We start from the raw sequence: 15,607 nt of genomic DNA, 5'->3' as shown, positions 1-15,607 counted from the left end.
GTGTTGCCCCGTCTTCCCACCTAGGCATGCTAAGAGCTGCTTTAAAGACTGCCTGTCTTTGCTCTGAAAATGGAGAAGAATCAGTATTAATGAACTGCGATATCTCTTTTCAAATACTAAGCAGAGAGGTCTGTGGATAGAATTGCCAAGCAGGAAAACATGGCCTCAGGTACCCTCCCGTCTCAGTGCCATCCAATACCCTGCCATCGACAGCAGCTGCAATCTCCACATGCTCCAGACTCTGTTCCTGAGAGTCTCCCTGTCAGACACCCACATCCTCTGAGCCTCTGCTTGACCCAGGATTGGCTACGTGCTACTTGGACTAGTAAAACTTCCTCTCTATCCCCAGCCTCTGGATGTGCTCTTAGGAGAATTAAATAGGACAATTTGTGTGAAAATACTTTGGAAGCTGTAACATTAAATTCTGCCTATTTTTTTTAATTAACATCAGGCAACATCTCATTCTATAAAATATAGTAAGTTTTCCCTCCACTAGATTCTAGCACAATGGAAAAATGTACAAGTTTAAATACTGGGGATTCAGAAGTAGTTCAGGCATACATACATCCCAGAAATGCAGATATTCCATAATATGTATTGAAATTTCTAGTGCTTGCTTATTGAGACATATAACTTGTTCTTAAAGGTATATGAAAGTATCTCTGCATTGGTTTATTATATGCTGAGGGCCAGGGGTCCTTGGCCATACACGCAAACACACACTATGTACACACATACACCTACCCAGGATTTGTATATATGTGTATATATATATGCACACACACACACAGAGGCCATATACACATACAACATGCCATGTATGTACACATACACACACCAGGCCATATATATATTTATAAACACACACACACACACACACACAGAAGCCATATCCATATACACACACACAAGCCATACACACATGCAGGCTATATACACACACACACACACACACACACACCCCATATATAAATACACACACAGGCCATATATATATACACACACATTTATTGTGCACACGCACGCACACACACACACACATATATATATGTATATATACACATATATTTTAGTGGAAACAGGGTCTTACTGTGTTGCCCAGGCTAGTCTCAAACTCCTGGCCCCAAGTGGTCTGCCCTCCGCACTTAGCCTCTGCAAGTGCTGAAATTACAGGCATGAGCCATCATACCCAGCTGCCTTACCATTTATTAAACAGATCCTCCTCAAAAAGCAGAAAAGTGAGCGGGTCTAGACTCAGGCCGGGGCAGAGGGAAGGCCCTAGGTCCAGCTGGCCAGGGCCCCCAGATGACATGGGCTGAAACAAGGGACCCTGTGGGTGAGCTCCTTTGATCTGTTTTCTCTTTCCTTAAAGCGTGAAGAGCTAAGAATTAAAAGAGGTGTTCGCTTTCTGCTTTGCAGTTTTCAGAGAGTTCTGGCCCAAATAATGTGATTGCTAAGAATAATGTACTTGAAGACACAGCTTGTCCCTGCCAGACTAATTTTTCCTGATGGTGTTTCGATTTCGCCTCCTCCCAGGTTTATCTTCCAATGTGGTCCCCATGTACTTAGGGGAGCTGGCCCCTAAAAACCTGAGGGGGGCTCTTGGGGTGGTGCCCCAGCTCTTCATCACTGTCGGCATCCTCGCGGCCCAGATCTTCGGTCTTCGGAATCTCCTTGCAAATGAAGACGGTGAGTTCAGGACATCTCGGGACCACTCCCACCCTTTCACCACCACCCTTGGCCCCTCCTCATTCTCCAAAGCCACCACCACAGGACAGGGCTTTCTGCGGACTGGTCTCTTCTAACAGGGTGGCTGTCCTTGGGGGGGCCCATCCTGTCCTGAGCCCATGCAGCAGGCCCTGGACAAAGGCGTGATGATGGACTGGCCAGTGTTTACTATCTAGTCCCTCTTAGGAGATGGATGAGGTGGCTTTGAGTGATCCGCTTCTCTGCCTGCTCAGCGGCTGTCCATATGGAGGCCCATGGCATAGCAATGACAGCCACCAGTGTGCCAGGCTCTGTGCTTGAGGCAGGCCCAGCATCAATTCACAGGACTGTTCCCAGCAACACTGTGGCCTAGGGCTCGGTGATGATCCCATTTTGCAGACCAGAAAGGGAAGTACCAGGAGTCAGGGTGGCCTGGCCCCATGGGTGAGGTGGTGAGGACATCCCAGACCCTGCCTCCACCCTCCCCAAGACAGCCCAGGGCCTGGCATGCGGAAGTTGAACAGATGCCTTTAACTGGTGGTGTTTTTGCATGACTTTCTCCCTTAAACCATCATCAGTCATCCCATCAGCCAAAACATAAGCCATTTCCCATCAGGGTTTCACATCCCACCTGCAAGTCAGTCAAGTGGACCATCAAGCTCTGTGCTGCTTAGACGCTCTCTATAGAAAGTGCTTGTTGTGGGCCAAGTGCCAAGTCTTTTTTAGTAACTCATGTGTTCCTCAGAACAGTCCTATGAAGCCTAGGCCAGTATCATACCCATTTTACAGGTGTATCACCTGAGGCACAGAGAGATTGGAAAACTGTTCCAAGGTCTCATGAGGTTGCAGACCCACGGCACAGGCTGTTTCAGTGCCACATGCTCCTGCCTCTCCTTCACTCCTGCATGTGTTGGGGACACTTACGCTGAGGCGCCACGCCCTCATTAGGAGCTGGGACCAGAAGTGAATCAGCCAGGTTCCTGCCTCAGGGAGCTCTGTAGCAGAACTCAGAACCACACACGGCGCTCTAGGCATTTCCTTGCTTTGCCTCTAGTTTCACCTTTGGCAGTGGCAGGGTGACAGTTACCGTTTCTGAACTTTATGGAAGGGCCTCACAGTGTGTGGACTTGCACTCAACACCTAGCCTGTGAGATGCGTCCACGCTCAGTCTTGCTGCATGTTCACTGCAGTATCAAACTCCACTCATGAGTGTGGCCAGCCCACGTGTCCCCTCTACGTGGAATATTCAGGACATTCCCACTATTTGTGGTGTCCTTTCTATCATCAAAGCTGCGGTGACCATTCCAGTTTAGGCATCCTGGTAGCCTGGCTTCTCTGGGCGCAGAGCTGGGAGTGGGCAGCTGGGTCAGGCCAGGTGTGCCCAGCTCCTCCAGCCCCTGCAAGACTGTCCTCTGAAGGACACGGGGACGTTCTCACCAGCACTTGGGGTTGCTGGCCTCATGGGCGTGGTCCCTCTGGTGGGTGCAGTGATGCCTCGCTGCTGAGCCCTGATGCCAGCGCTTCCCAAGTGTCCACTGCGGGGAATCGCTGTTCTCAGGGCTGGGAAAGCTGTGCCCTCCTGACCTGTGCCCCGCTCAGGGTGATGGGGCCGGCTCCGTGCTCCGTGCAGAGGGTGGCCGTTGGGTGGTGGGGAGGCCGCTGGTGCCAGCTCGCTGCCTTCCTCCCAGGCTGGCCGATCCTAATGGGGCTGACCGGGGTCCCCGCGGCGCTGCAGCTCGTTCTGCTGCCCTTCTTCCCCGAGAGCCCCAGATACCTGCTGATTCAAAAGAAAGACGAAGCGGCCGCCAAGAAAGGTAATGAGGGCCCGGGCGGGTGCGGCCTCCAAGCTTTGCCCCCCAACCCTGGTCCGACGGCGCCACTTCTCCCCAGCCCTGAAGACACTGCGCGGCTGGGACTCCGTAGACGCGGAGGTGGCCGAGATCCGGCAGGAGGACGAGGCGGAGAAGGCCGCCGGCTTTATCTCCGTGCTGAAGCTGTTCCGGATGCGCTCGCTGCGCTGGCAGCTGCTATCCGTCATCATCATCATGGGCGGCCAGCAGCTGTCGGGCGTCAACGCCGTATGGGCCGGGCCGGGCCGTGGTTCGGGGGCTGCGGAGGGCTCAGGGGCTGGGGAGGGCTCGGGGGTGCAGGGCGTGGGTCCCGGTGCAGAGGCCGCTTCCTCCGGGCAGTCGCCCAGCCCCGCGCTTGCCTTGCAGATATACTATTACGCGGACCAGATCTACCTGAAAGCCGGCGTGCAGGAGGAGCAGGTGCAGTATGTGACGGTCGGCACCGGGGCCGTGAACGTGGTCATGACCTTCTGCGCTGTGAGTGTCCTGGGAGCAGCCCGCAGCCTCCACCCAAAGCCCCTCGGGCCCCCATGTCCCAGCCTCGGCGCCGCCAAGAGGACAGCCCCGTGGTTCCCAAACGTGGAGGCCCAGCCCCTTCTACAGAAGCTCCGTGTGGGAGGTGGCCCCGCACCGGCCCTTCACATTTGGGCCTGCCGAGCCGCACCGGGCCTGGGGCGACCGCCTGACCGGAATGTAGGGGCGCCTGGACTGGGCAGTGCCCACTGCCGGGTGGCTCCAAGCCCGGGGTACCTGGAGTGAGGCTCGGCCACCTCAGGATGGGAACAGGCTCCGTGGGGGCAGCGTCTCCGGTGCATGCAGACATCTGGTCTCCCGGGCGGGTGCGGATCCTCGGGCTCAGGGTTGTGATTAGGAGGCCCTAGAGCTGAGTGTCAAGGGCGGGCAGCTGGAGGCCCTGCATCCCAGCCACAGTCGACTTCCTCCTGGCCAACCGAGGGCATGTCTTGCACACAGGAGTGAGTGTGCGTGCACATGGGTGGGCAGCCCAGCTCTCTTCACAGCTGCCCCATGGGAAGGGGCTGGAAGGAGGGTGAAGCTGGGCCTCTCTCAGCTGAGCCCTGCTGCCCTCCCGTAGGTGTTCGTGGTGGAGCTGCTGGGTCGGAGGCTGCTGCTGCTGCTGGGCTTCTCCATCTGCCTCACAGCCTGCTGCGTGCTCACCGTAGCTCTGGCCCTGCAGGTGAGGGCGGGCCAGGGTCCCCGGAGCCCAGAGCTGCACCAGGAAGACCAGGGCCGCTCCCACCCTCACCCCCACCTGCCTTAAAAGGAAAAGGGGTCACAGTAAGCTGTTTTAGCAAATACAAGCAGCCAGACATCTAGGGGACCATGTGTCCTACTAGCCCACAGCCCACGTTCAGCTGATTTCCCAGTGGCTCATCAAGGTGGCACTGCTGGGGGAGGAGCCAGGTGCCATCCTCCACCCACCAGGGCAGGTTGGCCGCACCCTGCGGTCCCGTCCTAGCTTGTCTGCTCCAGGTGAACCAACTACTTTCTCTCCACAGGACACGGTGTCCTGGATGCCATATATCAGCATCGTCTGTGTCGTCATCTACGTCGTAGGACACGCCCTCGGGCCCAGTAAGTACCTGAAGCTGGCCTCAGGATGTCACCACCCCCTCCAGTCCCAGAAGCTCCTGGCTGGAGCTCCTTAGAGGCACCAGGGATGGCCCAGTGCAGCCTGGAAATGGCATCTCTTCCCCTCTCCACTGCAGGGGTGGGGGGGGTGGCATGAAATGAGGGTGAAAATGGTAAAGTGGTGGTGTGGGTAGGAACACGCAGACTGTGCAAGCAGCAGAGTGGGCCTCACAGGTGGTCGCTGGCCGGCCATCCCTGTACACTGCCATTAGCCTCCTGCGTGCTGCCCCACAGCCCGAGTCCTGGAGACGCTGCTGCTCCAGGGCCTGCATGGCCAGGCCTGGGATGCTCGGGCCTTCTCTGCCTTCAGGGAGGCTGCTCTCCTCCCCCTGCAGGTCCCATCCCCGCGCTGCTCATCACTGAGATCTTCTTGCAGTCATCTCGACCATCTGCCTTCATGGTGGGGGGCAGCGTGCACTGGCTCTCCAACTTCACCGTGGGCTTGGTCTTCCCGTTCATCCAGGTGAGTGGGGCCCACCCCACGCAGTAGAGCGCGAGCCCGTGGGCAAGCCCCGTCCCACACGTCACCTGCCCCTCTTCCCGCAGGAGGGCCTCGGCGCATACAGCTTCATTGTCTTCGCTGTGATCTGTCTCCTCACCACCATCTACATCTTCCTGATTGTCCCCGAGACCAAGGCCAAGACGTTCATGGAGATCAATCAGATTTTCACCAAAATGAATAAGGTGTCTGAAGTGTACCCAGAAAAGGAGGAAATGAAAGAGCTTCCACCTGTCACTTCAGAACAGTGACTCCGGAGAGGACGCCAGTGGAGCGGGTCTGCCAGGGCCTTCCTCCTTTGGCCTGTTTGTCTGACTTCTAGCTGTCTGTAAATATCCAGAAATAAAACGAGTCTGACGCGGAATGCAGCCCTCATCTCCAGCCTCCCCACCCCAGTGGGAACTGTGCAAAGGGCTTCCTTGCTGTTCTTGAAGCCAGGCTGTCTCTCTCCAGATTGGCCCATCACCAGCCCTGAGTCAAGCGAACAGCTGGTCCTCCACCTTGCTGGGTCAGCCTTTGTGTGGTTCCTGGTAACATAACAAAAACAGTTACTATAGTGGCGAAATGGAAGGAATCAAATTTTGCCAGATAAACTGACTCTGTGGCCCCGACAGATCTTCTGGGGCCCTGGGCATTTGTTTAGAGCCAAATTCATCCTCTTATCAGATCCTTTTCCAGAAATACCTATCTAGGAAGGTGCGATGTCAGAAACAATGACATCCAGAAAGCTGAGGAACAGGTCCCTGTGGAGACACTGAGTCGGAATTCTTAATCCTAAATTATTAGTGGAAAATGGAATTGCTTCTGTGTAGTCAATAAAATGAATCTGATCACTTTTCAACAAGACGTGCTGCTGTTCTGAGAGCAAGTGGAAGGCAGGAGGAAGTTCCGGGCTCCTTCAGGCAGTTTGACTGCACAGGTATTAGTTCCTTGAGGCCAGGGGCTTGGTCGGTTTTGTTTATCCCTGAACCTCCAGCATCTAGAAGAGGGCCTCTGGAGGCTGAGGTGGGAGGATTGCTTAAGCCTGGGAGGTGGAGGTTGCAGTGAGCTGAGATTTCACCACTATACTCCAGCCTGAGCAACACAGACCCCATCTCAAAAAAAATTTTTTTTTAACTGGGCATAGTGGCACACCCTTATGATCCCAGCTATTTGGGAGGCTGAAATGGGAGGATCACTTGATCTCGGGAGGTCAAGGCTGTCCTGAGCCATGATCGCATCACTGCATTCCAGCCTGCATGACAGAGTGAGACCTTGTCTCAAATAAATAAATAAATGTAAGATTGAGCAAGCTTCCAAATGTCCTCAGGTGTGTAGTGAAAGCTTGAGGAGTCTTGAAATCTTGAGACTGTGGCCAGGGAGGAAGGGAAAAGGAGCAGGATCTCGATATGGTTTGGCTGTGTCCCCACCCAAATCTCATCTTGAATTGTAGCTCCCATCATTCCCCTGTGTTGTGGGAGGGACCCTGTGGAGGATAATTGAATCATGGGGGCAGTTTCCTCCATACTGTTCTCATGGTAGTGAATCAGCCTCATGAGAGCTGATGGTTTTATAAGGGGAAACACTTTTTGCTTGGTTCTTATTCTCCCTCATCTGCCACCATGTGAGATGTGCCTTTTGGTTTCTACCATGATTGTGAGGCCTCCCCAGCCACGTGGAATGGTGAGTACATTAAACCTCTTTTTCTTTACAGTTTACTCACTCTCTGGTATGTCTTTATTAGCAGCGTGAAAATGCATTAACACAGGTCTCCCCCCAAAAGTATACAGACTGGAGGCTTTTCTTAGAGATACGAATAAAGGGTGCAAGTGTAAGTGTATGTATGTGCAAAAATATAGATTAAACCTTGAAAGGAAAGTGCTGAATGGCCTTTGCAAAAAGTGATGTCTTCTCCTGGTAGTTGGGTGACAGAGACTGGTGGCTGGGAGAGACAGTAGTGGGACTTGGGAGCACCTTTTGTGGGTATGAAATGGAGATTCCACAACCAACAAGCTAAATCACTCACAAGCAAGTCCAGAGGAAGTAAATAGAACACTGTGATTGAACCATCCTTGACCTTCTGCAGCAGGGATCTGCATCCTGGAAGGGGCACAGAAACAACCAAAGATGAAGGCTCTGAGAGCTGAGGAGTAGCCAGGTTAGGATATCAGAAGTCAAGACACTGTGGCACCTCTAACACAGGGGAGGCTATGAAGTTCATGGTTCTGGATGTCTACTTCCTGGGTTCAAACTTTGGTTCTGCCACATTAATTGTGCAACTCGGGCAAGTTACTTGGCTTTTCTGTACCTCAGTTTTCTCTTCTGTTAAATGGAACTAATACTAAATGTCTCACATGGCCATCGTGAGAATTAAATAAATTTATATGTAGATCAGTGGCATGTATTTAGTATTCTTAGGTACTTTTAAGTGCTTGGGAATAAGCATTAATCTTGAGGACAAATAAACTTACACATAAGATACAGTGAGAGACCACTATGCATGTATACTAGGATTGAGCAATCCATTAAACGGTTGGCAGATGGTGGGGCCATTTCACAGTTGCAGTGGGAGGTTACAGATAAGCAGGGAGAGAGAGCGAATGATCCATGTGGTAGTAGATCATTATCTACTCCAAGTAGACTTGGAGACCTGGGTATGAACTCACATGCAGTTTAATATAGATTCAGGCTACTATACAAATATTTATAGATAAGCATCTACATATGAGTTAGTAAAATACAGCAGGAGGAGAGGTGTGGGAGTACCGAAGGGAGGTGAGGAATTTGGAAAGACAAATACGATTTCTCCAGTTGGAGAAGATGCGACAGGAAGGTGAGGGACGGGCATTCCAGGCAACAGGCAGCACAGAGAGCTGTGGAGGCGTTCAGGGATGCTACAAGTTATTTGGTCTGAAAGTGAAGCCAGAGAGGTAGCAGGGGGTGTGGGGTGGGGACAGCTGTAGTGGATCATGTGGGTCCTGGGAGCCGAGTTGTACTTCATTGTCAAGACAACCTGGGATTATGTGATGACCGAGTTTCCAGGAGCACCTGGCAGTAATGTGAAGGGGTGGGGCTTGGATAGGGAGACCAGCTGGTGAATAATGAGGGCCCAGCAAAGCCCTCCATGGTCAGGGCTGAATGTGAGGAAGCATTCAGAAAGTCAGTAGGATTTGGGATCCACTCAGCCCTCAGCGGCGAGCAGTCTGGCGTCCCTGCCAGGTTTCTAATATGGGTCAATGGGAAATGGCTGGAAGAGCTGGGTGGCAGGTTTTAGGAGAAGATCATATATACTTTTTGGACCTGTTGAGATGGAGGAGATCATGGGACATACAGAAGATATCTAGAAGGAAGGTGGCATGTGGCTCTGGAGCTCAGGGGAGCCAGGGACATAGGTTTGGGGAAATCACATATCTGTTAGCACCTACTGTGTGCCAGGTCCTGAGTGAAAGGTGCAGTGAAGAAAAGTAGCCCAAGTGGTGACGGGCGGAGGAGCAGCTGAACAGAGAGAGGAGTGGGGCGGCTGGGGGGCAGCGTATGCAAACGTCTTATAGGAGAGGGTCGGCCATGGTTCAGGGAGTGATAGGAGGCAGGTGGTGCTGAGGCAGAAAGGGGGTGGGGAGGAGGAAGGGGGCACTGTGCAGACACTCAGGAGGCCCCCAGGAGCATCAGAGATTCTATTCTGAATGTGTTGGGAGGCCACTGGCTCACTTGAGCCTAGCGTATTCCGATCTGATTTGCAATTTAAGAAATCATTCCAGCTGCTCCGGAGAAGAGTCTGAAGGAGACCACGAGACAGCAGGAAATCAGATCCTTACAAAAGATCTGAGAATAGGTTAAAGCACCATGTTTGTGTAAGATTGCCCCAGGTTTGCTGACCGAGAGGATGAAAGATGGGAGGTGGGCTGGGTGTGCTGGCTCATGCCTGGAATCCCAGCACTTTGGGTGGGAGGATCACTTGAGGCCAAGAGTTCGAGACAAGCCTGGGCAACATAATGAGACCACCGCCCCCCTCCCCGCCCCGGCCATCTCTACAAAAAGTAAATATAAAAATAACTGATGTTGTGGTGCACACCTGTAGTCCCAGCAACGTGGGTGTCTGAGGCAGGAGGCTCGCTTGTACCTAGGAGTCATGATCACACCAGTGCCCTCCAGCCTGGGCAACAGAGCAAGACCTTTTCTCAAATAAATAAATAAGTATCTTTTTTTTTTTAAGACAGGAGATGGAGCACCGTCCAACAAGGGGCACAGGAAAGCCAGCAGAGAGGACAGAGCTGCCAAGCTCTGCCATTTGCTGAGACCAGAAAAAGAGTCCCCCTTGGATTCAACAACTCAGTGACCTCAGGGAGTGCTATGGGAGGTAGTGTGGGGGCAGATGGTAGACTGCTAGGGTGAGGACTGCAACTGAGGCAGAAAAGAAAGATTGGGAGCTCTAGTTACTGCTCGCTCTGCCTTCCTCCCTTTGCTGTTCCTGCTTGAGTGGGTGTTTCGTCACTTACAGAACACGTACACATACGTAACATAAAAGATAGGTATACACTTATTGGAGGTTTGTAGCAACATCGTCTTACTGGTGGGGAGGCATGATTTTCTTACAGATGTGGACCACTGGGGGCCAAGCTGCCTGCAAAGATCAGTGAAAGCCGAGGAGAAATGACGCTCTGGGAGAATTAGACAATGTCAGAGGATGGTGATGCCTCCAGATGGCCTGCCACTGCCATCACACCAGCGGCAGCAGGGAGGCGCAGCCCAGGCTGCACACTCCTGGAGCCAGCAGGAGCTCCCCGGGTCCCGTGGCAGCTGCCCAAACTGCAGCTGTAGATTCCAACCTTCTGCTCCATGGAGCAGGCGGGAGGCCCCCTGGACCCCCAACTCATGCAGCTGCAGCCACCCAAACTGTGGCTGCAGACTCAGGCATCCCTGCATTCTTGGGGGCCCAGGAAGACCCCTCTGCCCTCAAAGGCTTGGAACCGTCTGCTTCTGCTACCTGGCTTCTTCCTGCTGTCAGCACCCACTTTGAGGTGCTGCCAGGGCTGCATGCTCCAGAAAGCAGGAGCTGGGGACAAGCAGGAGCCCCACCCCTTCTGAGTTGGTGGGGGTGGGAGCTCCCCAGGTGCAGCTGCAGCTGCCCCCCAACTCACCGGGTGCAGGCCCTGGGTATCTCTGCAGTCTGTACCTTCAGGGGCCCAGCAAGGCCTTCCCACACCTCCCCTCTGTCCCCACAGGCTTGGGGGTGTCTGCTCCCACTACCTGGCTTCTCTTCACTTCTGGCACCCACTCCAGTCTCAGAGCAGGGTTGGGGCTGAGCCTGGGCACTGTCACAGCTCAGCTGGGTGTGCATGCGACCTGGGATGTGCTGACATACCAGCCCCCTGCCACCTTGGCCCCCTCTGGAATTTGGGCACTGATAAGCATGAGAGGGGAAGCTGAAGGGGTGCTGAGGGTGGCTCAGTGCTGGCCTGCAGGTGCCCCTTAGTGCAAGCAACCTGGGCACCACAGACAGCTATGGGAGGCAGACAAGTTCCTGGGTGGAAGTGGACAGGTCCCCACTAGATCCCACCTTCAGGTGGGGGGACCTAAAGGCTAGGAGCTGGGCTGCCAGTCCTGCAGTCCAGAGTGGAGACTTACGATGCTTTTGCTGGGCCCACCCATGGTCCTCCATGGATCAATCAGCACATACCTCCTCCCCTCTGAGGTCCATAAAAGCCCTGGGCTCAGCCAGAACAGGGCAGAGGATGGAGAGATGACAGGATGACCAGCTGCAGAGAGGAGCTACCCTCTCCAGGGGCTCCTCTCTGCTGAGAGCTGAACACTCAATGGAACAATCTGCCTACAGAGAGGAGCTACCTACATGGGTCTTCTCTGAGCTGTTCCAACACTCAAGAAAGCTCCTCTTTGTCTTGTTCACCCTCCACTTGTCTGCACACCTCACTCTTCCTGGATGCAGGGCAAGAACTCAGGCAAAGGTGCCATCGGCCACAGGAGTTTCTGGCCAGAAAATCGACACCCTAAAGATTCCATAACAATGCTAAGTCCCTGGGATGAGATCAAGGTCAGAACACTTGGCAGGTGAGAGATGGAGCCGAAGAGGGTTCAGACCCGTTTACTCACCACTGTGTCCACCGTGCCTGGAACAGTGGCTGGCACAGAGTAGGGGCTCATTCAGTGTTTTTTGAATAAATAAGTCTTGGGAGGGAGGATTGTAAATGGTTGATAGCAGAGCAAGAAAGAATGGAGCTAGGGAAGAGATGTCAGCCCCCAGAAGACATGTTCATAACCCAAATCAGGCAGCTGGAAGGTAGGTTTGACCAGTGGTTTTCACACTTCCAGATGTCACATACCAAAACTAGGTAGACTAACATCAGGCTGCCTCTTTCTATTTTGCAAATAAAAACATTTTTTAAAAATTGGTCATGTGTACTGGCTCATGCCTATAATCCCAGCAGGATTGCTTGAGCCTGGGAGTTTGAGACCAGCCTGAGTAACAAAGTGAGACCCTGTCTTTAATTTGTATATATATATATATATATACACATACATACACACACACACACACACACATACAATTTTAAAAAATGAACTCTCATCAACAATCAAAATGAGGAAAAGATGTTTTTAAAGCAAGGGCATTTACTATCTAGGAAGGATGTAATCACAGAATAAATTTCAGTCTTTTAAGTCGAATAGATTTTGCTTTGTGAAAACCTCACTCCATTGCCCTGTGTCCTGGTATTGCCTAGTGGCTTAACCACCAGGAGAGAAATGCCAGGAACAAGGGCAGGACAGTGCTGTTCCATTACAGAAGGGCTCTCAGAAAAAAGAGCTGAAGTTCCCATCTGGAATGTTAGTTAACTGAGTCTTGCCCACTTCAGTCTGCTTTCTCCAGGGCCATTTCTTAATTCATGCAGGAAGAATGAGAAAGCAGGTAGCTGGCATCAAATATGTATGATCTGGTTTTCTTATGCATGAACGTTTCCTTTTTCCCCTCCTATTATTCTTCAGTGAATTGAGTGCTTTTCCCCCTTTCTTATGTGTTTGCCTTTTTCTTTTTCTTTTTTTTTTTAAAATGGCACCATCTCAGTTCACTGCTCTACCACTCGGGATCAAGCAATCCTCCCACCTCAGCTTCCCTAGTAGCTGGGACTACAGACACATGCCACCATATCCAGCTAATTTTTATATTTTTTGTAGAGGCAGCATTTCGCCATGTTGCACAGGCTGGTCTTGAGCTCCTAAACTCAAGTGATCCACAAGTCTTGGCCTCCCAAAATGTTAGGATTACTGGCATGAGCCATCACACCAGGCCCTAACTGAGTGCTTTTTGAGAGGCTGCTCTCGTCATCCTACATTCTGCACAGAACTGGAACATGTAAGTGATACATACACGGCATCTTCTGTCTTTAGGAATTTACAGTGTAGCCGGGAAGATAAACACCACGCATACCTTTTCCCTCCTTGCACCCTTGAACTCAAAGTGGGTCACCAGAGCCATCTGTGAAAATTTGGCTAGGGTCCCTGCTCTTGCCAGATGTCTTAGTTCATTTTGTGTTGCTATAACAGAATGCCACAGACTAGGCCATTTATAAGCAAGGAAGTGTATTTGGCTCATGGTTCTGGAGGCTGGGAAGTCCAAGATTGAGGCGCTGCATCTTGTGAGGACCTTCCTGCTGTGTGATAACATGGCAGATTTCTCTATTTTAGCCCAGTGAGACCCATGTCAGAATTATGACCCACAGACCCCTAAGATAATAAATTTGTGTTGTTTTAAGCCACTCCGTTTTTGGTAATTTATTACAGAAGCCATAGAAAACTAGTATAGGGATTTGGGTATTGGGAAGTGGAGTGCTGCTGTTAATACCTAAATACTTAAAAGCATGGAAATGTCTTTAGCGTTGCACAATGGGAAGAGGCTGGGAGAATTTTGAGAAGCCTGCTATAAAAAGCCTAGATTGTCTTGAACAGACTGTTAGTAGAATTGTGAATGTTAATGACCCCGCTGGTGAAGACTCAGAAGGGAGGGAGGAGCAGAGCGGAGAAAATGCCTGTCCCTTTAGAGAATACCTACAACAGGCCAGGTGCAGTGGCTCACACCTCTAATCCCAGCACTTTGGGAGGCCAAGGTGGACAGATCACTTGAGGCCAGGAGTTCAAGACCAGTCTGGCAAACATGGTGAAACTTCATCTCTATTAAAACTACATGGCCGGGCAAGGTGGCTCACACCTGTAATCCCAGCACTTTGGGTGGCCAAGGCAGGTGGATCACCTGAGGTCAGGAGTTCGAGACCAGCCTGGCCAACATGCTGAAACCTCCTCTCCACTAAAAATACAAAAATTAGCTGGGCATGATGGCACATGCCTGTAGTCCCAGCTACTCAGGAGGCTGAGGCAGGAGAACACTTGAACCCAGGAGGCAGAGGTTGCACTGAGTCGAGTAGGCATGTGAGACCACATGCCTCTCAGCCCTAAGTGCCCCCAGCCCTGCACTACCTTCTCCTCCCCACTTCCTCCCTCTCCTCCTCCAGGCCACTGCACTCCAGCCTGGGTGACAGAGTGAGACTGGAAAATAAAAACAAAAATTAGCTGGGCTTGGTGGTACAGTTACTTGGGAGTTACTTGGAAGGCCAAGGTACAAGAATCGCTTGAATGCTGGAGGCTGGAAGCTGCAGTGAGCTGAGATCACACCACTGCACTCCAGCCTGGGCAACAGAGCAAGACTTTGTCTCAAAAAAAAAAAAAGAGAGAGGGACAGAGACAGAGAGAGAATACCTACTACCTACAGCATAATCAGGAGCAGGATCAGTAAGGACCTCTCATTCTCTCAATCTTATCATGCACCCACCTGTTACCATCCATGGGCAAACACATTTTACCCCAGGTATACTTTTTTTTTTTTTTTTGGAACAGGTTCTGGCTTGTCACCCAGGCTGGAGGAGTGCAGTGGCATGATCATGGCTCACTACAGCCTCAACTCCTGTGCTCCAGTGATCCTTCTACCTCAGCCTCCCAAGTGGCTGGGACTACAGGCCTGCACCACCAGGCCCAGCTAATTTTTTTTTTTTTTTTTTTTGTAGTAGAGATGGGGTTTCACCATGTTGACCAAGATGGTCTCAATCTCTTGACCTCATGATCCGCCTGCCTCGGCCCCCCAAAGTGCTGGGATTACAGCCATGAGCCACTGCACCCAGCCTACTTTTTTTTTTAAAAAAAATGCCATTAGAGATGATTCTGAAATAAGCACCTTTGTCCAGTATTTTATTGACTTACTTAACACTATTAAGTGTAATTAGAAATAATAACATTGTGTTTCTCTGAAAGTGTCTAATTTGCTCTTTTCCCCAAATGGACAATTAGTCCAAATGTATAGGAGGAGGCATATATGAAGAACGTAGGAACACACGGGAGGAAGAGCAGACAGGTGTCTACTTGAGGCCGGATGGTGGGAGGAGGGAGAGGAGCAGCAAAGATAACTATTGGATACTCGGCTTAATACCTGGGTGATGAAATAGTCTGTACAACAACCCCCATGGCATGAGTTTACCTATGTAACATACCTTCACATGTACCCCTGAGCCTAAAATAAAAGTTTTTTAAAAATCTAGGTGAGGTGGCTCATGCCTGTAAGCCCAGCACTTTGGGAGGCCGAGGTGGGAGGATCACTTGAGGTCAGGAGTTCTAGATCAGCCTAGCCAACATAGTGAAACCCTATCTTTACGAAAAATACTTTAAAAAAAAAAGTTGGGTGTGGTGGCACATGCCTGTAATCCCGGCTACTTGAGAGGCTGAGGCAGGAGAATAGCTTGAACCCAGGAGGCGGAGGGTGCAGTGAGCCAAGATCGTGCCACTGTACTCCAGCCTGGGTGACAGAGCAAGACCTTGTCTCAAAAAAAAAAAAAAAGGAGGCACATATGGAAAAATGACACAGAAG

General features: G+C 51.6%; 1 protein-coding gene across 3 annotated transcripts in view; it reads left to right on the top strand.

The window, feature by feature from the left end:
* The window catches only part of SLC2A5 (solute carrier family 2 member 5), a 37,370-nt gene extending 29,285 nt beyond the window's left edge, over positions 1-8,085 (top strand). For all 3 annotated transcript variants that reach the window (XM_012473701.2, XM_012473700.3, XM_012473699.2), the window contains 8 exons: positions 1,537-1,689; positions 3,396-3,521; positions 3,598-3,785; positions 3,924-4,034; positions 4,651-4,752; positions 5,075-5,150; positions 5,543-5,670; positions 5,754-8,085. In XM_012473701.2, the coding sequence (XP_012329124.2) occupies positions 1,537-1,689; positions 3,396-3,521; positions 3,598-3,785; positions 3,924-4,034; positions 4,651-4,752; positions 5,075-5,150; positions 5,543-5,670; positions 5,754-5,957 (1,088 nt within the window). In that variant the 3' untranslated portion in view covers positions 5,958-8,085. The remainder of the gene's footprint in view (positions 1-1,536; positions 1,690-3,395; positions 3,522-3,597; positions 3,786-3,923; positions 4,035-4,650; positions 4,753-5,074; positions 5,151-5,542; positions 5,671-5,753) is intronic.
* Positions 8,086-15,607: the final 7,522 nt, after the last annotated feature.

Source organism: Aotus nancymaae, unplaced genomic scaffold (genome assembly GCF_030222135.1).
Source record: "Aotus nancymaae isolate 86718 unplaced genomic scaffold, 86718_ANA_hifiasm-v0.15.2.pri h1tg000053l, whole genome shotgun sequence".
In the NCBI taxonomy this organism is placed as follows: Eukaryota; Metazoa; Chordata; class Mammalia; order Primates; family Aotidae; genus Aotus; species Aotus nancymaae.
Note: the sequence above shows the minus strand (reverse complement) of the source record. Positions and strands in the feature narration are given on the sequence as shown.